This window comes from Miniopterus natalensis, chromosome 12 (genome assembly GCF_054644295.1).
Source record: "Miniopterus natalensis isolate mMinNat1 chromosome 12, mMinNat1.hap1, whole genome shotgun sequence".
NCBI classification, from domain to species: Eukaryota; Metazoa; Chordata; class Mammalia; order Chiroptera; family Miniopteridae; genus Miniopterus; species Miniopterus natalensis.
This window is the reverse complement of record NC_142092.1, coordinates 57,528,759-57,553,109: the sequence shown is the minus strand read 5'-3', so window position 1 is coordinate 57,553,109 and position 24,351 is coordinate 57,528,759. Positions and strand designations below refer to the sequence as shown.

Genomic DNA, 24,351 nt, shown 5'->3' with positions numbered 1-24,351 from the left:
GGCAGAAGATGCAGGGGCACAGATGCAGGAGTGGGAGTGGAAGTGTGTGAAGAAGGATCTTTCCTGACTCCTACTTTATCAGTGAAAAAAGAGATAGAATGATCAGCCTAGAGTAAGGCTGTGGAGGAGTTGTTGGAGGCTTTAAAAAAGAAAAGATTGTATAAAATAATTTTCTGGGAGAACATGAATACACTAAAGAAATATTGTAGGATTGACAGTAAGCAGGGTTGTGTTTCTCTCAAGTTATAATTGACCACATGGGTGCAAGTGGAGAGAGCCAAGCTCTTAATTGAACATTTGACTAGAGTTGAAGGTTCTCTAGACAAACAAATCGAGGAAGGTGCATGCAAGGGAGTCATGGGGATGGACCATGGAATCTAAGATGGGTGCTGAGGAAGTGAAGACATCAGGGGGTGAGGGCCGGTGAAGAGGTGGTAGGGTCAGGCGGTTATAAAATCTGATTAGGTCAAAGAATTGTTGGGTTCCTGGGAGGAGGGGAGGGTACAGTTATTGGTAATGATGAGGTCTGAGGGTATGGCCATGAGAGTGAGCGACGAGGTAAGGCTGGAAGACAGGAGAAGCCGAAGGGACGGAAGGGTTAGCTAGGTGGATATAGAAGTCACCGAGAATCATAACAGGGACAGGATGGAAGGGTTAGCTAGGTGGATATAGAGATCACCGAGAATCATAACAGGGACAGGATGGAAGAGTTAGCTAGGTGGATATAGAGATCACCGAGAATCATAACAGGGACAGTTACTTAACATTCTTGGAATGGGGCTGGGGTGACTCAGAATGGAGAAAGGCCGCAGAGGAGCCACTGGTAGGACGATGTGTGGTCTACTTGGTTGCATGATTTTCAGAACTGTGAGGCATGAGACGATGCATGAGCTGGAAGGCAGTGAAGACTGTGGAGAACGCGGCCTCCGCCTCCATGCCCGCCACTTAAGAAAACTGGACACACAATACGACATACAGAGGTTGTATTATAGAACTGTATGCCTGAAACCTAGATCATTTTATGAACCAATGTCACCCCAATAAAGTCAATAAAAAAGTAAAACAAACCAAAAAGGAAAAGAAAACTGGAAAGTCAGGTTTCATTGAGAGCAAAGATGAAGGGAACACAAAAAGAGGGGGTACAAAAAAATAGCAGGAGATTTGCTGATTATGAGCTGTGAGCTTCCAGGGGCATAGAGGAAGGTTTTGAGGATTTGGAGAAGGGTGAGAGATACAGTCAGAGACAGAGCACCTAAAGAGACATGTGGCCTAAAAGTTCAGAGGTAAGAGATTTACCAGGAGTCCTGGACGTTTTGTGGTGAGTGACATAAACAGAGAGAAGAGGTGTGAGAATAATCTCGGTGGTTCGCAGGGAGTTGGAGGAGGGAGGGGAGGGGCTGCAGGAGGGTCGGGAGTCTTTGGGAGAACAGGCAGGTTCCAAGCCCCCCTCCCTCCTGCTGACAAAGACATGAAGGCCAAAGCACACAGAGGTGTGAATTGTTTTTCATACTCTTCATTTTTTATTTGCAGGTCCCATCATTTTGTACTGATGCCGACGACATTGACTGCAGACTAGAGGACCTGACCAAAAAATACTGCCTTGAATATAATTATGATTACGAAAATGGCTTTGCAATTGGTAACTAAATTATTTAGTGTCAGTAGTTTACAAGACTGATCTGTAAAATAAGAAAATAATTCCAGAGTAGGGCAAACAAGAAAAATGAACTTTTATTAATTTTTCAAGTTATTTTTAAGTGATTGGATAATTTGATACTGTGCTTAGTTGTCTTTATGGATAGATTGAATTTTAGGTAGCAAATAAATTATTCCAGACTATTAGCCAAAGCTCTTCAAGATTGATAAAAACGAAGAAAATCAAGTCACATTCAAGTATTGATATGATGCCTTAGAAGAGGATAATAGTGAGAGAGTTCAACAGCATTTTTATATGGCATATAATTTAAATTGCAATTTAACTTTAAATAGTTACACATGTTAAATATTCAGATTCCTCACCCAGAATATGTTAAGATTGAATCCATTCAAGTCTAATATACCTTCAAGTGGACTTTTGATGTTTTCTTTGTGTAGACTCTGAACAGTCTGTTCCTCTTTTTTTTAATTGAGATTTAATTGACACATAACTTTTATTAATGTCATTCCAACGTATGGCATGTGATTTCCTTTTTTTTTGCTGGTGTGTGTGGTCATTTTACTTACTGCCTTAATATTTCTAGGTGACTTCATTTGTGTCTCTTGATTAGCAAAATCATTGTCCTCTCCAATAATTCTTCTTATTATTTTTATTTCATTTTTATAAAACTACCCAGAACTTCCAGAGTAATGTTTTTACAAAGTAATAGTGATAACAAAATAGTGTTGTGGTTAATTTAAGCACCATAGACTTTATAATCAACTACTTGGGTCCAGATCCTGGCTTTACCACCTACTAACTGTGTGATCTTGAGCAATTTATCAAACTATTTTATGCCTCAGTCTCCTCACCTGTAAAATGGAGATATAAGAGTACTGAACTCATAAGGCCATTGTAAAGATTAAATGAGTAAGTTCAAGTGAAGTGCTTAAAAAGTTATTCGAGACAATATTAATTCACATCCAGAAGACATCCTTTTTCTTTCAGGTGCTAATCATATTTGTAATATTTTTAGTGATTTAGCATTAAGACTGATGGTGACTGTTGCTTACACTTTTTACATTTTAAAAATGTTATTTGTGCACATATTTATTGCAAAATTTTGAAATGCTAAAAAACAAAGAATGAAATCAAGATAATTCACAGTCCCTCCATGTGCACTTAACAAAGCAACAGTAAACCCAGACAAATATTAATATTATTTACTGATGTTCTAGAATGAGTCAAATACTGAGCTAGATGGTTTATATATGTTGTCTCAGTTATTCCATGGACAAACCTAGGAAGTAAAAATGAAGATCCCAATTTGTAAATGAACTAACTGAGTTTCTGAGAGATGAAAATAACTTGACTAGGATTATACAGCCATACACCATATGTCAAGAAGCCACAATCTGAATCCATGCAGTTGATCACAGTGATACTGAGGGCATCTGAAGAAGCACACATATCCGTGTTTCCTCCAACATAGTTATATATGTATATTTAATGATACGCTGCCTTCAGAAACTATGCAGAGATCTTGAATAATCTTCACAAAAAGAAAGCTGTTAAATTTGTAAAGCTGATTTTTTAAAAAATATGTCTTTATTGGTTTCAGAGAGAGGAAGGGAGAGGGAAAGAGAGAGATAGAAACATCAATGATGAGAGTCATTGATCGGCTGCCTCCTGCACACCCCCGACTGGGGATCGAGCCTGTAACCTGGGCATGTGCCCTGACCCAGAATCAACTGCGATCTCCTGGATCCTAGGTCAACACTCAATCGCTGAGCCATGCTGGCCAGGCAAGCTAATTTTTTTAAAATGGAGCAAACCCCGAAGGGAAATAGGAATTGATCAAAATTTGGCAGTCACCCCACCATTTACCTCTAAAGCTAAAATAATTAACTATTGAGTTAAGATAGGATGGTTTAAATGCCTGTGTAGCTGCAGAGAGACTTTTCTTTCTATTTTTAATATAATTCATTGGTAACTAGATTAAATACAAAGTGCCTAAAAATTATAATATGAGATTATAGATGAAACCATGTATGAGGTACTTTTGAGTAATTTAAGGAGAGGCCAAGGGTAATTGGACTTGTGGCTTACCCTTTGAACCTAAATGCTGATAAAGAATTTGTTTCTCTACCCCAAATGTCCAGGACCAGGCGGTTGGGGTGCAGCTAATCGGCTAGATTACTCTTACGATGACTTCTTGGACTCTGTGCAAGAAACACCCGCAGGTGCTGGCAAAACCAGATCTTCACGGATTAAAAGAAGTGCCCCATTAACTGACCACAAAGTTAAGTTAACTTTTAACATCACAGGTAAGGACACACAATCCATTTGAAACAATAGTATTACATGAAATTCTTGGTTGCAGACCTATTCTTTTTTAATCCTCACACAAGGATTCTGTTGACTTTAGAGAAAGAGGAGGGGGGAAAGAGAGAGAGAAACATTGATGTGAGAGAGAAGCATTGATCTGTTGCACCTCCTGTATGCACCCCGACCAGGGATCAAACCAGTAACCCGAAACCTGGGTATGTGCCCTGACTGGGAATTGAACCTGTGACCTCGTGGTATACGGGAACGGTGCCCAAACCAATTGAGCCACACCGGCCAGGACAAGTTGCAGACCTGTTTTTCAAATCTTCCATTTGTTATTATCAGGAAATAATCCTGGAACTGAAAACTAAGGAGAGCACATCCACTTGAGTCTTGTGATTTTTTTTGCAAATTAATATCACCAATGTATGTTATGGTTCTGACAGCAACAAGCACCCTGCTTTTTCTCATCTTGGCATGGTGAACTAAAGCACTCTTTTAAAAAGCCAGAACTTACAGGAATTTAATGGAGAACTCCGCAAAAAGGTGATTCCGATCCAGCACAGGAATGAAGGATTAAATAAATTGTATTGTTCTTAATATTATCCCTGTACTAGTTGCTTAATAAGTAGTGGTAGAGTTTGAGTTAATTTTCCTGGAAGATTTTTAATATGACATTTCTTTTAGGTAAAAACTAACTACAAATGGCTTCCTGAAACACCATGTATGTGTGTTATGTTTTATTTTGTCTTGTTTTTATCTCAGCTAGTGTGCCTTTACCTGAGGAAAGAAATGATACCATTGAATTTCAAAATCAGCGACGACTCATTAGCACTTTGGAAACTATCACAAATCACTTGAAATTGACCTTTGATAAGGAGCCCATGTATTCCTTTCAGCTTGCATCTGAAATACTTGTAGCTGATAGCAATTCGTTAGAAACGGAAAAGGCCTTCCTCTTCTGCAGACCAGGCTCAGTGCTCAGAGGGCGGATGTGTGGTAAGATTTTCCCCTGTGATCAGAAATATTTGGTGCATATTGGGTTAAATGATATGGGTAGAGCATTTTATAACTATAACAGAATATTGAAGTGAATGAACCATACATTTTGCTATATTGTCTCAAAAGTCTAAATAACCACTATTGATTATGACAAGAAAAGTATTTTAGATAAGGAACTCAAATATTAGTTTTATTTATCGATCTTTAGACCTCACAGCTTTTAGCAGCAGTTCCAATAATAATAACTGATAGTTTTTGCTACTCCTCTATGCTGGCTGAACAGGATTAAACCTCTCCTGTTCTGTGAGGTGCCATTATGATTAAGCACATTTTACAGGTGAGAAAACTGAAGCCAGGGAGGCCAAGAACTTGCCCAATAAGTCTAAACCCATTAAGACAATAGGTGGTGTTGCTAAGATTCCCACTTGGGCAGCCAACACCAAATTCAAATAGAACAAAATGAACCATTTTTAAAGTGTACAATTCAGTGGTATGTTGACAGTGTTGTTGAACCATCACCTCTGTCATAATTTCCAAACATTTTCATCACTCCCAAAGGAGACCCCACACCCATAAAGCAGTCACTCCCCATTCTCCTTCCCTCCAGTCCCTTAACCGTTAGCCCCTATTCTAGGCTTTCACGATCTGGATCAATTCTAGCCTGTTTCCCAAATAAGTCACCATCTGTAGATAGAGGAATCTCCTCTAACCAAATTCCTTAAACTCAACTGAACCAAATGATACGAGTCTTCTGTTAATCTCTCAGTATGTGAGTGATCTTGCATCCTGGCTGGAAAAACTCCCTCAACAGTTCTTAGTTAGTTTTGTTCCCAGAATTCAGTTGGGTTTTTCACAGTGAGATCAATTTAGCCCAACAAAAGCACATTAAAATTGTCATTCTTAGCCCGCCCTTGTTTCCTCCCCACCTTGTGAGTAAAAATCAGGAATCGCCTTAAGCAACATTCCACATTTCCCCTCATGGCCTTCAGATGACCTGTATCAGCATCACCTGCAGTACTTGTTGAAATGCATCAGGCCTCATCCTAGAACTAATGCCTCTGATGCTTTGAGGGCAGGGCCTTAGAATCTGCATTTTTAGTAAGTCCCCAGGATATTCTTACACACTTTAACACCTCAGAAGCACCTAGCTACTAATTTCAAGTGTCCTCTTTGTAAGACTACTACCTTTGCAAGGAGCCTTTAAGTAGGGTTAATGGTCTACTTTGGTCTCAGAAATTCAGAATCACTCCATGCCTGATTAATGGTAGACCAAATCTTCTAGGAAGGAAGTTCTTAAAATTGGCCTTTTTCCTTGGGGCCTTGGCTCTGAGGATGCCTCAGACTTGCCTTCAGTGGTCAGTAATTCTTACAGCCTGAGAGAAGGGTCTACTTAACTCACCTGTTTTAGTCTCACCACTTTTCCCTGTTTTTGGTTCTAGAAATGATGCTCTCATGGACAGGCAGTTCATCGGAAGAACGGCTAAGAAATGTTTTTAATATCTCAGAGCCTCAAAATAACCTAAACATTCATTATTCTATCCTTTTTTTAACAGTCTTTTTCTTTGTTGGCTACGTGTTTCCCAGTATGATCTGACTTATTGAAACTTTACAAACACTTTAAAGCCCCAATCATATAAACCCTAGGCTTGGTAAACAAGAATTTGCATTTCCTCAAAAAGAAAGAAAGGAAGAATCTACTACTGTTGTAACTGAACCCAGCTTCGGCTACCTGCCTCAACAAAAGCCAAACTCATGAGACAGGTACTGGTGAGAAAGAAAGAGGCTTATTCAAATGCTCGCCACCTGAGAAGATGGGGGACTCTTTTCACAAAGCCCATCTTGACAACTTAGTGCAGACAGGGTTTTATTAGGAAGGAGAGGCAAAGCAGAACAAAGAAACCAGGAACAGGGGGCTGTGGATGTGTAGGCATTGTTCTTGCTAGTTCCAATAGAGATCTTTAATGCCAGCCAAATCTGGTGTTCTAGCTGCCCCAGGCCCAGGCAGGATTCAGGAAACCTGGTTTCTGCAATATGCTGGAAAAAAAGCTGTTAGCAATTTGTGGTAGGCATAACTAACCAGGCCTTAATATGGATCTTTACATTATTGTTCTTTAGTTGACCATCTGTCTTTTGTCACCTGAATTTCTGTGACTAGGAAGTCAGCATCAGCTGGGTCTTGAGGCCAGGCTGCTTCCTAGGTTCACGTAGAAATAGAAACTCCTGAAATGCAAAGTATACTAAAAAAAAAAACTTTCAATGTGAAAGCTCCAGTTTTGAGAAAAATCAGGTTAGAGGAACAAGCTGGGTTGAACATTTACTAAGATTAATATGGGTAGCTTTATATAAATTCTTTTATAAGTTCACTTTGTTAGCACATTCTCATTTTAGTTCTATTCTATGGCTAGTCAAACTAATATAAGTAGTACAGCACATTCATTCCCCATTACACCGTTGGTTTCTAGGAATACATTTCTGAAAGGTTTATCTTGTGAGTAAACCTGTGGCATACAATTTAACCTTAAATAGTAGTACCTGGGGGCAGGCTTTCTTAATTCCATGCTTTAGGAGAAAAGAAGCGAAGTGCATTCCATTGCTGTTTTCTCCTATGTTCAGTGTTTGCTGTTTGTTTTATCTTCAGTCAAATGCCCTGTGGGAACCTTTTATTCTCTGACGCGTTTTGGCTGTGAAAGCTGCTTGATGGGATCTTACCAAGACGAAGAAGGGCAACTTGAGTGCAAACTCTGTCCAACTGGCACTGACACCGAGTATCTCCATTCGAGAAACATCTCGGAATGTAAAGGTAGAGGCTACGTGCACATGTTGAACAGAAGAAGCCTGAATTTTGCCTCCTGTTATGGAATCTAAATGGCAAATAGGATGGAATAAGAACATCGCCGAAAGCCATTCTTTATTTTCTTTCTTTAATTATAAAATATTACCTGAAGTTTTCGCATACTTTAAAGAAGTCCATTTATCTTTTCTTTTGGAACATTCTGTTGCTCTAAGTCAAACTCCACTGTCAATCATTTCAATCAGCTAGCCTGGATTTTTTAAATTGAATCTCACTTTAATTGGTGGGAAGGACTTTGATCTTAGCAATCATTAGGTTGCTTTTCTTATTAGAATAGTATTTGACTTGATGGGATCAACTCTCCATTTACTTGGAAATTCATAACTGCAGATACATATGCATATATTCTTGCTACTAAATAAAATAGTCAATATTTTCAAAATATTTCACTGTTATTCTCAATGAATATTTTTTTAAGGAAATATTTTCTTTCATAATTGAAGTTCTAGTAAGACACACCTATAGGAAAGAATTTGAAAACTGGGCCTCCTTGCTCTTGTTGCAAAGGCAAGTGTGGTGTACAATGGCAGATACAAACCCAGAGCAGCGCTGGGTGATTGGAAGTGCACTAACTATGTTAGCAGTCCTGAGAGTGAGAGCCGTGTGGGGGACAAGGGCAAAGGAAAGGACAGCACACCTGGAGCCAGGGAGCCTGGCCCTGACTCCTCTACTGCAAAACCGTTGTGATGAATTTTAGAAAATTGCTTAAGTAACCTCTCTGGGCCTGGTGCTGAGACTATTTGTACTTCCCGCCCCTCCAGTCCTCCAGTGAAATAGTGTCTTTAGGTAGGAGGAGTGGGGGGCCAGTTCTTAATTAGAGACAAAGGTGCCAGCTTAGTTCTGAGGCTCTAGCCCAATTTGGGGTTTTGTTTCTGTCACTCAAGGGAACAGTGGACAAGCTGAGAGCTTGTACAAGAATGGGTTCCCCCATGCTAATTTGTTCTTATCATAGTGACTTTCTGAGATACGATGTCTAATTTCGCTCAAAAGCTACTTACTGACACTTTCTAAGTGTCAGACTCTGTGCTGGGTAACAACAAAACTAACTGGAAATGAGTTAAAACTTACTAATATACAGAAGAACGAGGAAGGTTAAACACATTGTGTATGCTTGGAGTTCGGGTCCTTCGTTCTGTCCTCAATAAATTAAAATGCAGAAAACCCTATTCTACGCAGTGCTAGTTTTTTATAGCTTTATGTCATCGTTATTAATCTTATTACGTTTTTCCTTTTAGCTCTTTGTAAACAAGGCACCTACTCGTCAAATGGGCTGGAGACTTGTGAGTCGTGTCCACTGGGCAGTTATCAGCCAGCCTTCGGTGCCCGGAGCTGCCTCTCCTGTCCAGAAAACACTTCAACTGTGAAAAGAGGAGCCGTGGACATTTCTGCTTGTGGAGGTTGTCAAAGCCTTAGACACTGCTATATCTTCAAACCTGCTAGGTTCTGTGCCAAACCATATGTCTACTGTATGCAAAGAATGCAAATAACTGTCCCTTCATAGAGTGTTTCCTTTCATTTGGCCAGCCAATACTTAAGTGTAAATGCCTGCAATATAAACGCTGTGCCAGTGCTGTTAGGAATGCAAAGAAATATGAGACTTGACCCTAAACCTCAACAGTGACAGTCGTGTGGCTTCACAAGATGGTAGAAATACACCTCAGGGAAGAACTGTGTTTCCTCATTTATAAAATGAAGTCCTGTTCAATGTTCCTTGAAACTCTAAAAATACCATTCTATGAATTATGCCATTTCATCCCCTACAATGTGAAGATTTTCATGAGTGGTTATCCACTCTGGCTACATATTAGAATCACCTGCACGTTTACGTTCATACTTACAAAGACTGAAATGCAATCTCTACCCCCAGACATTCTGATTTAACTTGTCTGGTTTTCTTTTTAACTTTCCCCAGGTGATTCTAAAACAACAGGAAACGCTGAATAAACTAATTTTGGTTTTCAGATGTTCATATGAAGGGCTCCTTAAAACAGTGTTTAATCTAGCAAATATACTGTGGGGCCAGAGAAGCTGATTCTACTTGGTCCAAGGACATGTTGATCACCACAGGTTTAAATATAAATAAAAAGATTAGTGTCCTAGTTTTCAAATAGTTTTAGCATCCCTATCAAGTACCAATTCCCAGCAGTGTAAAAATGAAGATATAAAAATAAAAGATGAAAATTTAGAATGACTGTGAAAACTGGGAATGACGTTCAGGTCAGCCTATGTCCAGAAATTCCAAAAACTGCAACCACTTTGCAAAATCAATGGAACTGGATTAAAAATAAAAAGTTTCACTGAAGAGTTGAGAATTTAACTAGGATCTAGTTAAAACTCATAAACCATGTCTGTTGTGTAATACCAGCTTTGGATATTTTTTTTGGTTATTAAAAGTCAAACAAGGCTTCACACTATGGTTGAAACAGATCTATTAGAGGCTCTTATTTTGTCAGCATACAAACTAATTTTGGGAGAAAGTCTGCAATAAAAAAAATTCTCTCTCTCTTTCTAACCCTTTCTCCAACCACAAAAGCAACTAGGATTTTTACAGTGAAACAAGTTCTCATTTAACAATTTTTTCCTTTTAGCTTTCCAAATAAGCCTTGGGGTTTGTCTTATACAAATTATTACAATTAAACAATGATAATTTCCAGAAAGTCTCCAAACTTCGGGTAACTGGCCTGTTTGTCCTAATATTCCTAGCACAAGTTTAACCACATTCTGTTTATCATGAGTGAGAACTGGAAATGACAGAACTCAACACTTTCCTGTGGTGCTGGATAAACACCATTTTACTTTAAAATTAAATTTGTATGGGTTCTAAAATATGCGCAAGAGAATTTATTAGCAATTCAGTGGCTTTCTTACAACCAAAGGCTAATGCATTTCTTTTAAATGGAGGCCCGGTACTTCAAGGCACAAATGTTTTGTCTTTACCTCCGCAGTACCTTGTCCACTAGGAGAGTTCTCTCGTTCTGGCTTGATGCCCTGTCATCCTTGTCCTCAGGACTACTACCAGCCCGAGGCGGGGAAGTCCTTCTGCCTAGCTTGTCCCTTTTACGGAACTACAACCTTCACTGGTGCCACGTCCATCACAGACTGCTCCAGTAAGATGATATACTTCATTCCTGCATAACCCTGTGTTGGAGATTGTTGCTTGTCTCTGTGGTAGCTTCAGTTCTGAAATTAACATTTTCAGTGGATTTGGGTGTCTCGACTTGTTAAATTGTCCTTTTGATGTCGTTTTGATGACAGTTAACTCAAAGACTCTTAACTTGGGAATGTCGATAACTTCCAGTTTCTTTCTAAGAGTCTAGAATTTAATGATGTGCTCCCATCTATCTCTATGTTTTCCTTTTTAGTATTGCTAACTAAAACAAAATATATGTGGCTTTGCCTACTCTGAGAACCAGAATCTTGACAGTAATGTTTAAACAGAGTCTACATACTGACAATATCTACCACACAATATGTTTCTCTAACGTTTTCCTATCAATTTTATTAGGTTTTGGTTCAACTTTCTCAGCAGCAGAGGAGAGTATAGTGCCCCACACTTCTCTGGGACATATCACAAAGTATGAAGTCAGCAGTCAGGCAAGTCCATTTTCTATGCATAAAATTTTCTCTAGTGGAATGTTTGGAAAACAATTTGACTTATACATGCCACCCAGAGGAAAATTACCGGAATTGAAACTAAGTAATCAAGACTCATAAATAACATCACTGAATAATTGTATGTACTTGTGACTTCTAATAAGAACTTTCCAAAAATTCAGCATCAGAAGTTCTAAGTACTGAAAATGGATTTTTTCCCAAGCATTTCTTGTGTAGAGAATGTGTACACATGGGGAGTCTTTTGATTCAGTAATAATTAACTTAGCATAGGCATAACCTATCATTTGAGTAAGGGCATTTGGATTAGCCAAAGACCTTTCTTTTCTGATTGGCAGGAAGTTACTCAACTTTCATGAAAATTATTTAAATCATTTTTGTCTGGGGGGGGCAAAAAACACAACAAAAACATTTATTGGAGTAAGGTGCGCTTTTAAGAAAATTAAGAAGCATGACTCATAAACCTAACTAAATTAATTTTTCAGCCATCACTCTGCATTCACCCTGCCCAATGTCATGATAAATTCCTGTCTTTAAGTATATTTAAGGAGGAGAATAGTTGTATTTCTTATTTCAACTCCCTACAGCCTCATCCAAACACTGATTTGTAAGGACTTCATAAGTCATTTTTTAAACTAAGCTTACTGGACACAGATTTTGTAAGGACTTCTAGGACAACTATCAACCCTGGAGACAGAATCCACTGGTCAACTTTTTAAAGTAATGATGCACAGATCCCACTCCCAGAGATCCTGATTTAGCTGGCCCGGGTTGGGGCCCTGTCCTTAGTATACTTTTAAAACACCTCAGTGGAGGCTGATGTGCAGCCAGCATTTGGAAACTGCCTGGGTTTACGGGAACATCACGAACATACGTGCAGGCAGCAGTCCATTTAGCTTGAGTGGACTCACCTGGAAACAGGAGCCAGCTGTCTAACGTTGGAAACCTTCTGACTCCCTACTCAGGATTGCTCTGAAATGAGCAGAGTGTTTTGTCTCTGAGAGATTTCTCTTCTGTCACTGACAGGTTTTCCATGAATGCTTCCTAAACCCCTGCCACAATAGTGGAACCTGCCAACAGCTTGGGCGTGGCTACGTCTGTCTCTGTTCACCTGGATATACAGGTAACATAGAGAAATGCGATTTTTAATGTGTTTTAAATATGAAACTATTGTGACTTGCAGTATCAAACTTTGGAACATCAAAAATAAACCCTGTAAGATACATTGGGCCATATCAACGCACAAAAATTTGGTTGAACGAGATAAACTGGTGAAAAAAGGTATACGTATCTTACAAATGACAGTTTTCTTTGCACATTTTGGAGGAAGAATAAAGAATTATCTTTTCAATGAAAAAGTCACATCATATCTTACAATTTAAACTGGAATATACTCCCCACCCCCCAACTTCTAACTTGGGATATTTTGCTGTTTTATGTATCCTTATAAGGATATCTTAAATGTGTTTACAAAGAGGCAGTACCTTTGTTAAATACTTAACTAGATGGTAGCACTTAATGAATACTGGCTTTTTGTTTACCACCACAACTCCCCATAAATTCAGATTATGGGGACAATTACCTTTTAATAATCATGACTCTGTTTCTCTTGATCCCTCCCTCTGATTGCCCTTCAGTGTTTGGTTTGCATTTTAGGTTTGAAGTGCGAGGTGGACATTGATGAGTGCGGCTCACTGCCATGCCTCAACCATGGAGTTTGTGAGGACCGAGTAGGGGAATTCATTTGCAAGTGTCCGTCTGGTTACACAGGTAAGGGAAACATTTCTTGTTTTCACAGTGTAAACCTTGGAATCACTGAAATTCCAATGCTGAAAATCAAAACCATAATGAGGTATCACGTCACCCCTGTTAGAATGGCTGTTATCAAAAGATGGGTAACAGTGTTGGCAAGGACATGGAGAAAAGGAAACCTTCGTGCACTGTCGGTGGGACTGTAAATTGGTGCAGCCACTATGGAAAACAACGGAGACTCCTCAAAAACTTAAAAATGGAGCTGCCATATGATCCAGCAATTCCACTGCTGGGTATATACCCAAAGGAAATGAAGTAACTATGTCAGAGGGATATCTGCAGCTCTGTGTTCACTGTAGCACGATTCACAATAGCCAAGTTGTGGAAACAGAAGTGTGTAACAAGGGATGGAGAGATAGAGTAAATGTGATAGGTATAGATGCAGATATTATTCAGCCATAAAAAGAAGGAGCATGGATGAAATTCGTGGGCATTATGCTAAATGGGATAAGTCAGACAGAGAAAAACCTACAATCTCACTTATATGGAATTAAAAATATCCAAACTCAGTCCTTTCCTCCCACGGCCCCCATCGCGGGTCCAGGCAGCTTGGGTGGCAGGCAGAAGTGGCATGGGCCAGGCAGCCCGGGTTCGCGAAGGTTCCCGGTGTGCAGCGGCCCGCGGGCATCCGGCACACGCACGCCCGTGCCGTGGCCAGGATGCCCAAGAGGAAGGTCAGCTCCACCAGCGAGGGGCAGCGGAGGAGCCCGAGAGATCAACGCGATTGTCAGCTAAACCTGCTCCTGCAGAAGTGGAAACCAAGCCAAAAAAAGAAATAAATAAAAAGCAGCAGGAAAGGGTAAATCTGCAGACAAAAAAGCGCAAAGGGAAAGGGGAGCAAAGGGGAAAACAGGTCGAAGTGGTTACCCAGGAACCTGAAGATCTGCCTGCGGAAAACGGAGAAACTGAGGCGCAGGGAGCCCAGGCTCGGAGGAAGCAGGAGCGAAGGGCCAGGTCTGATGAGCATCACAGCCGCGTCTCACCAGCGCTCCCTGCCCCGCTTGTACAATCTGGAGGAACGTTCTTATCAGCTATTTTGTAAATGCAAGTTTTTAGTAGCTCTAGAAACATTTTTAAGACAGAGGAAATTCCACCTCATCCCTTTTTTTTTTTTTTTAAGTGTAAATGCTTTTTTGTAAGAGGTGAAATCATTTGCTGGTTGGTGGTTTTTTGGTACAACCAGAAAACAGTGGGATATTGAATATGGGAGGGTTTGGTTGTCTTGGTGTCAGCTTAACATTCCATGGATGGGGGTAGTTTTTACATCCTATAAAAAAGCATAAAAATGGCAGTTTAAGGTCAGCATTTGATATGTCTTGAACATTTTAAATTACTTCTAGCTCATGTTTTTGGTAGAGTGGTCTCCAAAAGAAACTACTCCTCGATCTTGGGTCTCCCTGTCAGAACTTTGTGCAGCGTCTGTGGTGTGGTTGTCCAGTTTTCCTAGTAACTCTGTTAATGTGCTGCGACAGATTGAAAATTTGATTATGTAGTACATTTGATATTAAATTGTGAATTAGTGGGACTTTGTCGTAACAGTATATCAACATTTGAAGATATTGGTACTTGATACTCTATTAAGAAAAATTAGCCTCCACATTTTAAGTTGGAAAGTCACTGGAATAACTGTTTAGGAAAGAATCACAACTATACAACTTTAGGTTTTTGGTACGTATAGTAAGAATTGTGCACAAATTGAAATATCTGTGTACTTATCCTCAAAACAACCAATAAAATCTCAATTATGAAAGAAAGAAAAAATCCAAACTCATAGAAGCAGAGTAGAATGGTGGTTGCTGGGGGTATTTGGGCTGCGTCGTTTGAGGGTGTAAGCCTGCAACTAGTAGATAAGTAAGTCACGTTAAAGACTCAAGAAATAAACTCAAAAAAGGGTGAACAACTAGCAAACAATATGATAAAAAAAAAAGTTTAAAACAAAATCACACTTATCTTCTTAACTGAAAGAATAGTGAGATGTTCACGGCTGTCACTTTCTGTTGCATGCTGAAAATATCACTTTCTTGCTAGAAAAGTTTGATAGTTCACACAATAGAAGAAAACATTTTATTTCAATGTATTTGGCAAAGAGCAAAATATTTTACAAACACGTTAGCCATGATTTCCAGTTGTTCTGCTTTATACCTGATCGACTTGCTTGAAAAGTATTCGTCTTAAATTCATCCAGCTCAAATATTTTTTGATTCTTTGCAGGTCAAGTATGTGAAGAAAATATAAATGAGTGTAGCTCCAGTCCTTGTCTGAATAAAGGCGTCTGCATTGACGGCGTGGCTGGCTACCGCTGCGCGTGTGCGAAGGGGTACACAGGTGGGACGTCCCCGCTCTGCCTGCGCTGTCTCAAGTCCTGTAAAGCACCACAGACCGTAACACTTACTAACATTATATGTTAATGTTGATTTTCTGATTTTATAAATGTGCTGAGATTATAGAAGAGAAAGTCTTTTTTTTTTTTTTTTTTCTCATGAAAGTCCTTATTTTTGAGGAAATTCTCCCTGAGCTATTTAGAGGTAAAAGGGCATCACATCTGCAGTTTACTCCTAAACAGTTCAGAAAAAAATAATATCATTGTGTGTGTGTTGTGTGTTTGTAAAGAAAGACAAAGAGACAGAGACAGAGAAAGAATGAGAAGACGAGAGTTTATATGATAAGACAAACATTCAAGAAGAAGCTGGAGATGAGTCACGTAAGATTATATTGAAACGGATGCTAAGTAATATGGTTTTATATATATATTTGTTTGATAAAGAGGAAGTCCAAAAAAATGGACAGTGAAGAAAAAAGGCAAGGTCAAAGACACAGAGGAAATGTTTGAACTAAATGTGCTCGTTTTACTTTTTAACACTGTCTCAGTCTTATGTCCATTACGAATGCTGGTTTCAGAAGGACGCAGGTAAAAAGAGTAGGTTATGAAACACGCAGTCCTAGAAGGACTTAGAAAAGCCAGCGCTCAGTAGAGAGTGGGCCTCAGAGCAGCGTGACAGGCCAGTGGCTCTGCAGCCTTCACTGAGAAGCAGCGTCCTCCAAGGGAACGCTTTGCCCCAGTCCTCGCAAGGGGTTAACGCTTGGCTCTTTCCCACCTTCATCCACCCCAGGCCCGCGCTGTGAGACAGAAGTCAACGAATGCCAGTCAAGCCCGTGCTTAAATAATGCAGCCTGTGAGGATCAGGTTGGGAGGTTCTTGTGCAAATGCCCACCTGGATTTTGGGGTACCCGGTGTGAAAAAAACATGGATGAGTGTCTCAGTCAACCATGCAAAAATGGAGCTGCCTGTAAAGATGGTGTCAATAGCTTCAGGTACAAGACGAAGTCTGGTTCTTTCCATTATTTTTATTTACTTACCGGTCCTGTCATTCTGCAGCCTTTATAGAGGTTTATTTTGAGTCCCAAGTCAGCCATTCCCAAATTCTTGCCCAAGGACAGGCTGCAGTAGAGTCTCTCTGCCACCTGCAGTTCTCGTTCACGGAGTCCTATGTAGAGTCCGTAATTTTAAAATAGGCAACCATATGATTTCAATTCCCCAGTGGCCGTGGTGCACAGCTGCATTTGGGAACCACTGTTCTATACCGCCATCCCTCAGTGTCCGTGGGGAATTGGTTCCAGGACCCCCACAGATACAAAATCCACGGATGCTCAAGTCCCTTATATAACATGGCCTGGTATTTGCATATAACCTATGCACATGCTCCCATATGCTTTAAATGGTCTCTAGATTATTTACAGTATCCTTTACAATGTAAGTGCTGTGTAAATCGTTGTTATTCTTCATTGCTTAGGGAATGATGACAAGAAGACAGTCTGTACATGTTCAGTACCGATGCCACCATCACCCATTGAACATTGAACTACATGGTACATGTCAGCAACCCATAACATTATTTTTAGAATATTTTCAATCCATGGTTGATTGAGTCTGCAGATGTGGAACCCATGGATCCAGACAGCCAGTGTACTTGGAAGGCAATAAAAGATGAAAGGAAATACAGTTACACAAGAAGCAAATACAAAACCCATTTTTAAATGTTTTCTATTTTAGCTGGAATTTTCACACTAGATAAATTCAGAAGGACTCATGCAATCAAATTGCCACAGTACCAGTCTACATACTATGTCCATGGTTTTCAAACATTTCTCTTTCTGTTTAGTAACGCTTGGTCCAAAAGAAGTCTGATGTGAATGTAAACAAATGAAATAATAAAAGCTTGACTTTTTTGTTTAGTCATGTATTATCGAGGTTGATACATTTGGCTTTAGTTTACTCATTTCAACTGCTGATTAGTATTCTGTTGCATGATTATCCTGTGGGTTAGTTTCCCATCCCCTCTCCATAAACATTTAGAATGAGACGGCTGTGAACATCTGTTCCATGGGTTTTTGTGCCCCTGTGCCATAATCTCCTAGAGTCCTTAACTAGAAATAGGTGGACAGGGCTCTGGGAATGCAGACCCTCAACTTCCCTTGACACTGGCAAGTTGTGTTCTACTTACTATATGAGATGTCCCATTTCACAACACCCTTGTCAGGATTTGACATTATGAGGTATATTTTCCATTCTGATGGGTTTAAGTGGCTCGTGGCATACAATAGACACTGTATGGCAAGCTGATTAGGAGCAAGGCACTAGACTGTGTTCAAAATCCTACCCCATCACTTAGTAGCAAGAGGACTTGGGCAAGTGAGCTTCTCTGGGCCACAGTTTGCTCATCTGTAAAATGAGAATAAAAATCATTATGAAAACTGATTATAAAAATGGTTCTAAAAATTGATTAATATATGTAAAGCCTTTAGAGCAGCATATGGACTTTTAATATATTTTTTCCTAGCACTTCTATGGGGAGAGAAACTCCCAATGTGTAAATAACACTTCACCTTGACCAGAACTACCTTCTACTCTAATTTTACTACTACAACATTTCAAATAAATGGTGTGTTAAATGATTAGAGGAACTAGAAAAAGTACCTAACAGTTAAAGTAATGTTTTGATGTGGAAAATCTGTTCCAGCATTTCAATTTTCATAGTCCTTTGAGACAAGTTATCATAAGTGGGAAACATCCTCTGCTGCCTGCCTGCAACTGTTCTCATTGCTACGTTTTGTTTCCTTCAGGTGCCAGTGTGCGGCAGGCTTCACGGGGCTGCACTGTGAACTGAACATCAATGAGTGTCAGTCTAACCCGTGTAGGAATCAGGCCACCTGTGTGGATGAATTAAACTCTTACAGTTGTAAATGTCAGCCGGGATTTTCAGGCAGCAGGTGTGAAACAGGTATATATGTATGTAGTATTAACAATACTAAAAATCGTGATATGGTAACAGTATCAATTTTTACCTGCGCCAAGCACCACATATATACCAAAAACTATAATAAGCATTTTGTAATTATTTAATCTTCAGAGTCATCCAATAAACTGGGCAATCTCATCCTCAATAGCACAGGTGAGGATATGGAAACCTAGAGGTGTAAGAGGGAACTCTTAGCATTCTACATGTTTAGAAGGGACACTTTGATAAGCTACTTGACTGGAGGTCGCAGGTCATGGACATGTTTGAGAATCAATGCTAAACTGCTTTCTCAGGGTGCTGGAGTCTTTTAACTGTAGGACTTCTGTTTGGAGTGAGGTATGCAGGATTGGGGCAGAGCTGAACTGGTCATGAAACAGTGAAGAGCCAGAGCCCCGAGTATGGATGACCTGAAGTTAGTTGCCCCTCCTTCTCTCCAGCATCAGTTAATCCTCTCAACTAGGTCATTCCCAACAGCATCCAGAAATGCTTTAGAGTCTCTCATCTTTAATAACTCCCAATCCCACCTCTCCTTCCAACTACTCCATTTCTCTGCTTCCTTTCACTACTGAGTACTTTTCTTATCTTAGATACTCACTGATTATTTTAATAGAATGTGTTTTCTGTTTTGTAAATAATGTATTTTTAATTTTGAAACTTTGTCAGATCATCCTATTTACTGAAATGGCCTCTTTGACAATAGTACTGTGTACCTACTGTTTATTTTAGACGATTGAAAAATACACTGCGAGCGCCATGGTCTGCACACTTTTCTTATTTGTTGCAGAACAGTCTACACGTTTTAACCTGGATTTTGAAGTTTCCGGTACCTATGGTTACGTCATCCTAGATGGTGTGCTTCCAGCTCTCCGTGCCGTAACCTGCACATTCTGGATGAAATCCTCTGACATGAACAACTACGGAACACCAATCTCCTACGCCCTGGAGAATGGCAGCGACAATACCTTCCTCCTGACTGATTACAATGGGTAAGCAGAAATGGCAGGAAGTCTGTGCTTTGGATCTTCTCCCAGCACCAAGTTAGACCTTACTTTGGGGTTAGGGGAGCAGGGGAGTCAGGTGCTGCAGCAGGACAGCAGGGTGACAATAATGAAATATAGCATATGGACAAGTCCTATACAAGGGCAGTTTTCATCATAATGCCTTATACATGTATTTTGCTATTTACTAAGTATTTTCTTGGTATTTTACTAAGTATTGGTATTTACTAAGTACTTCATTTGATCTTTACATCATGCCCTGAGGAACTCATGCCCCTTTTACATATAGCAAAACAAAGTTCCAAAGAAACTGAATGGTTTGCCCCAAATCTCACAGCCTGAGAGTGGCAAAGCCAAGTCTCAAACTCTGACTCTTACGACTGTTGTTCCTTCTTTTACATATTGGGGCCTCCAAGGGTCAAGGGAGTTCAGTGACATTGCTGACCTGTGGAAGGATACATGTGTTGAGTATGAAGTGGTCTACAAACTCGGGTGTGCAAGACGACATTTCTTATTGGAGCCTCAACCTCAGTTATTTCTCTGCTTTTTTTTTTTTTTTTTTTTTTTACTATTGAGTGTTTCACCTATTTTAGATACTCTCAGATTAGTTAATAAAACCCACAGAGTTTTGCTAAAGACCCACAGTCTTGGACAGGACGTCCGTCATTGGTCATCTGTTCACATTAACATTGCTAATCAGTGAGCGGTCCACTGCCTCAACTCTGTGGTCCCTTCAGAACCACTGCTCTTTGCCACACGTGGAATCCTTGGCAAGGCTGAGGTTTATACCTTCAATCTGGATAGATTCTGTGGTTTACCACATGGCCTGTTCCTTTCAGATACAGCCAAATTTGTGGCCGTTTGCTACCGAGCAGGTTGCAAGCCTCAAAGACCCACTGAGCTCTCTTTCCTCTCCTCAATCCATTCTGTGCTTGCACGACTCTCATTCCTTGAATTCTTGACTCACTCTCTCCAGAATAGTGAATCTCCAATTGGACTGACATGTCTCAGCTCATCCTAAGGCTTTCTCCTAGCCCTCTGTGTTTAAGAAACACAAATAGTCAGTGAGCTACAATAAAGCATAATCTGTAAATCAAATCTGCTTTTGTGAAATATGACCAAATCAAAAACAAGAAGTAATGGTTTTACCCACATGAAAAGTAAAACAAAGAAAAGAAAAAAAATAGTAGCATGCCCCACAGGTGGGATTACAACATATGACATAACTGTGTCCCCTGGAATCTTTCCACAGCTGGGTTCTTTATGTGAACGGCAAGGAAAAGATAACAGATTGCCCCTCTGTGAATGATGGCAGTTGGCATCACATTGCAATCACTTGGACAAGTGTTGATGGAGCCTGGAAAGTCTATATCGATGGGAAATTATCTGACGGTGGTATGGGCCTCTCTGTTGGTTCGGCCATACCTGGTATGTCTTAGCAAAAGAAATATAATTGTGTTAAATATTACAAGTGGTGGTGCTTAGGTGAACATGGAGGTTGCTAGCTTTGTTGTCTTTGGTTTTAGACAAAGATCAATAAATATCTCTTTTATTTACTACCCCCCCTAATTATCCAGACTGTAAATTATTAGAAGCTTTTCTAGGTATGCTTTGTGACCCTCTGTAGGAAATGCCTTTGGGGTCTTTAGTAAGACCACCAAGAAGCGTTTTGAACTAACTGTGGGTGGTTACTAACCTGTCTTCCAAGGAGGAGATTAATTGCTGATGTTATTTGTATGTTGGTTTTGTTTTGTTTTATGGTCAGTCTACAAGTATACAAATATATCTAGTACATAAGTTGGAGCATTCCTAATAGCTATCTGACTTTTATGCTCTATTTCCAGTAAAACTCAAACTTCCCTCTTCAGATACTTATAGAAAAATATTCGAAGAGTTTTAGTTTGAAAGAATGCAAAAGTTTTAAGCGATCCAGGGTTCTCAGCATTGTACAGAACAGTAAGCTTGCTCTATGTAGATTTCTCTATGACGTATTTCAAATGAGGAGGAATGGTTGCAGTTTTCTTTAATAAATATGGAAGCATTATAAGTGTTTCAACGGGAAGTGCTACTATCAGGTGAAGGAGGGGGGTGGTTTCTTTTTGTGTTTAGAGTGTTCTAGTTTTGAACTATCCCTTTTCTGGGTGGTGGGATGGCAGGTGACTCTTATGTTCTTCTTTATTCCTTTCTGATATTTGCATAATGAACGTATATTTCATTTATGGTTAAAAAAACAGCATTTATCTTTAAAAAAAAAAAAGAGTGAAAAGTAGGTTAAAGAAATGGGGATGAGAAGGAAACTATAGTAGTATCCACCCAGGGAGATTGTTGTCTGACCACAGCAGTAAGAATGAATTGAAGTCCATATAAATTGCAGAACTCAATTGAATTTTTTTTTATTAATAAAACATACAGGAGATGTAGCTAACTGAGCTTTTGAAGAATTCGCCCTGATCCATTTCTATTGGCTGTGCTTTCATTAAGTTAGCATTTTAGGAATAACAGAGCAGTTTACCTCCTTTTTTCCCTTCTTTCTTTAGGTGGTGGTGCATTAGTTCTTGGGCAAGAGCAAGACAGGAAAGGAGAGGGATTCAACCCAGCTGAATCTTTTGTGGGCTCCATAAGCCAACTCAACCTCTGGGACTATGTCCTGTCTCCACAGCAGGTCAATTGCATTTTCAGTGTATGACAGTAATGAGATACAAAGGTACAAACCTAGTAAAAATGTGAACAGCCTAATGATGCCGTATCTTATTGCAACCTCTGGGTTTTCAGAATTTGCCACCAGTGTCATCTGAGGCTATGGTTGTAAACTAAGCCAAGCAGAGGTTATCTACAGTAACTTTCAATAAATCCCCTTTTCAGCGTCTTGGTGATGTTTTCAAATTTTATTGGACGTGATTATTGTATAAAATCTTATAATTTCAGAGCTGAAAAGAGTCATAGAGAATACTATTTCCAACCCCTCTGACTAAAGATATGGAAATTTAGGGGTGGCATAAGATTATGCATAGAGAGTAACAGATGAGTGAGTGACTTAAGCCAGTCTGTAGTCCAATGGCCTGGGTTCAAACCCCTGTTTTACCACGAATTTGCTGTGATGATTTTGAACATGTTACTCCCTCTCTCTAAGCTTTAGGGTTGTGTGGTTTTTTTAAATCTATGAAGATAAACAGAGCTGCATAGTGGAGCTTGGGACCTAACCTGATCCTGCATGTGCAGTTGTGGCATTGTTTGGGACATAGTAAGGGCTTAATAAATGCTTGCTCTTATTATTAGTGGCAGAGCTTGTCTGAGCCTTTGCTGCCGCAACTTAATTTTTAAAACATGTTTTTATTGATTTCAGAGAGAGGAAGGGAGAAGGAGAGAGAGATAGGAAACATCAATGATGAGTCATTGATCGGCTGCCTCCTGCATCCCCCCTACTGGGGGTTGAGCCCGAAACCTGGGCATGTGCCCTGACAGGGAATCGAACCGTGACCTCCTGGTTCGTAGGTCAACAGAGAGAGAGGGAAGAGAATTTTCCTGTTGCCCCCAAATCATATCTTACAAAAGCCTGCTTCCCTGCACCCCACCCCACCCAAAATCTGCAGATGTTTTTAATAGGATTAAATTAATATATAATAACTCCATCTCAGTGAAACAAGGAAGGTTTATCTAAAGATGTGTTCTTAACCTTTCAGGTGAAGTCGTTGGCTACCTCGTGCCCAGAGGAACTTGCTAAAGGAAACGTGTTAGCCTGGCCTGATTTCCTGTCGGGAATTGTGGGGAAAGTGAAGATCGATTCCAACAGCATATTCTGTTCCGGTCAGAGTTCCCTTCTCCCAAAGACTCTGCTGTCTCTTGACTACCCTGCGGTTTTCCAGCAAAAGGAGACTGTTTGAAATTCCCTGTTAGTCCAAGAGTGTGTGCCTGTTAGCCTGTTGGTTAACTAATAATTCATTTTTACCCAACTTCATCCAAAAGATACATTTATTTATTTTTTTACTACTTAAATACATTCTGTTTAATAGGGTACAAATTAATTGTGGAATAAACTTGGACAAAGGTAGAACAAGATAAGGAAAATACGATGAGAAGAGGGATATGGTTATATTTTTAAAGGCCCAGTGAAGTCCTGCCCTCCCATTTGAGATGGGTGCTCTCTGGGCCCTGTACTTGCCAGCAGCCACCCAGAGGCAGCACAATGGATGTTACAGCCCACACACCAAATAGTCAAGCTCTGAATGATCAAAACTGCCTCCTAAAATTCAGTGTATTTAAACAAATTTCTGAAGATGTCCTCGAATTCATGATTTTTGATAACTTATAAGAACATTTTTATTCATATTCCTAAAATACTGTTTTGTCCTTTAAAAAATATTTAGCAGAGTCTGCTGAAAGAGGGAAAGTTGTTTGTTGACTTGAGTTTTTTCGTAGTAAGTTTGCTTGCCAGTGATTTTAATATCAGCAGAGTGGCTCTCAAATGCTGGTACAACATGCAATTTGAAACCCTTGACCTGGCGATGCTCCTCTATGTTGTTGACAAGCTCTGTGCCTGTGTTCTTTGCCTCAGATTGCCCACCATTAGAGGGATCCATACCTCATCTGCGAACTGCATCAGCAGATTTAAAAGCAGGCTCCAAGATCAGTCTGTCCTGTGACCCAGGCTTCCAGATGGTCGGGAACCCTGTGCAGTACTGTCTGAATCAAGGACAGTGGACACAACCACTCCCTCATTGTGAACGTGAGCTGCTTTATTGAAGGCATTTTAGTACCTCTTGAAAAATATTGGAACCATAGAACACTTTTCAGGAATGCTGTATAAAAGTTATACAC

At 39.9% G+C, this 24,351-nt stretch overlaps 1 protein-coding gene and 1 pseudogene across 1 annotated transcript in view; both read left to right on the top strand.

The window, feature by feature from the left end:
* SVEP1 (sushi, von Willebrand factor type A, EGF and pentraxin domain containing 1) overlaps positions 1-24,351 on the top strand; it is a 127,103-nt gene that overhangs the window by 65,862 nt on the left and 36,890 nt on the right. The window contains exons 14-30 of the mRNA XM_016213672.2: positions 1,531-1,639; positions 3,799-3,963; positions 4,730-4,963; positions 7,605-7,766; positions 9,053-9,214; positions 10,763-10,924; positions 11,323-11,411; positions 12,456-12,552; positions 13,086-13,199; positions 15,453-15,566; positions 16,352-16,553; positions 18,363-18,520; positions 19,323-19,524; positions 20,789-20,964; positions 22,074-22,198; positions 23,217-23,340; positions 24,089-24,259. Of these exons, the coding sequence (XP_016069158.2) occupies positions 1,531-1,639; positions 3,799-3,963; positions 4,730-4,963; positions 7,605-7,766; positions 9,053-9,214; positions 10,763-10,924; positions 11,323-11,411; positions 12,456-12,552; positions 13,086-13,199; positions 15,453-15,566; positions 16,352-16,553; positions 18,363-18,520; positions 19,323-19,524; positions 20,789-20,964; positions 22,074-22,198; positions 23,217-23,340; positions 24,089-24,259 (2,566 nt within the window). The remainder of the gene's footprint in view (positions 1-1,530; positions 1,640-3,798; positions 3,964-4,729; positions 4,964-7,604; positions 7,767-9,052; positions 9,215-10,762; positions 10,925-11,322; positions 11,412-12,455; positions 12,553-13,085; positions 13,200-15,452; positions 15,567-16,351; positions 16,554-18,362; positions 18,521-19,322; positions 19,525-20,788; positions 20,965-22,073; positions 22,199-23,216; positions 23,341-24,088; positions 24,260-24,351) is intronic.
* Positions 13,901-14,283, top strand: LOC148091860 (non-histone chromosomal protein HMG-14 pseudogene; annotated as a pseudogene).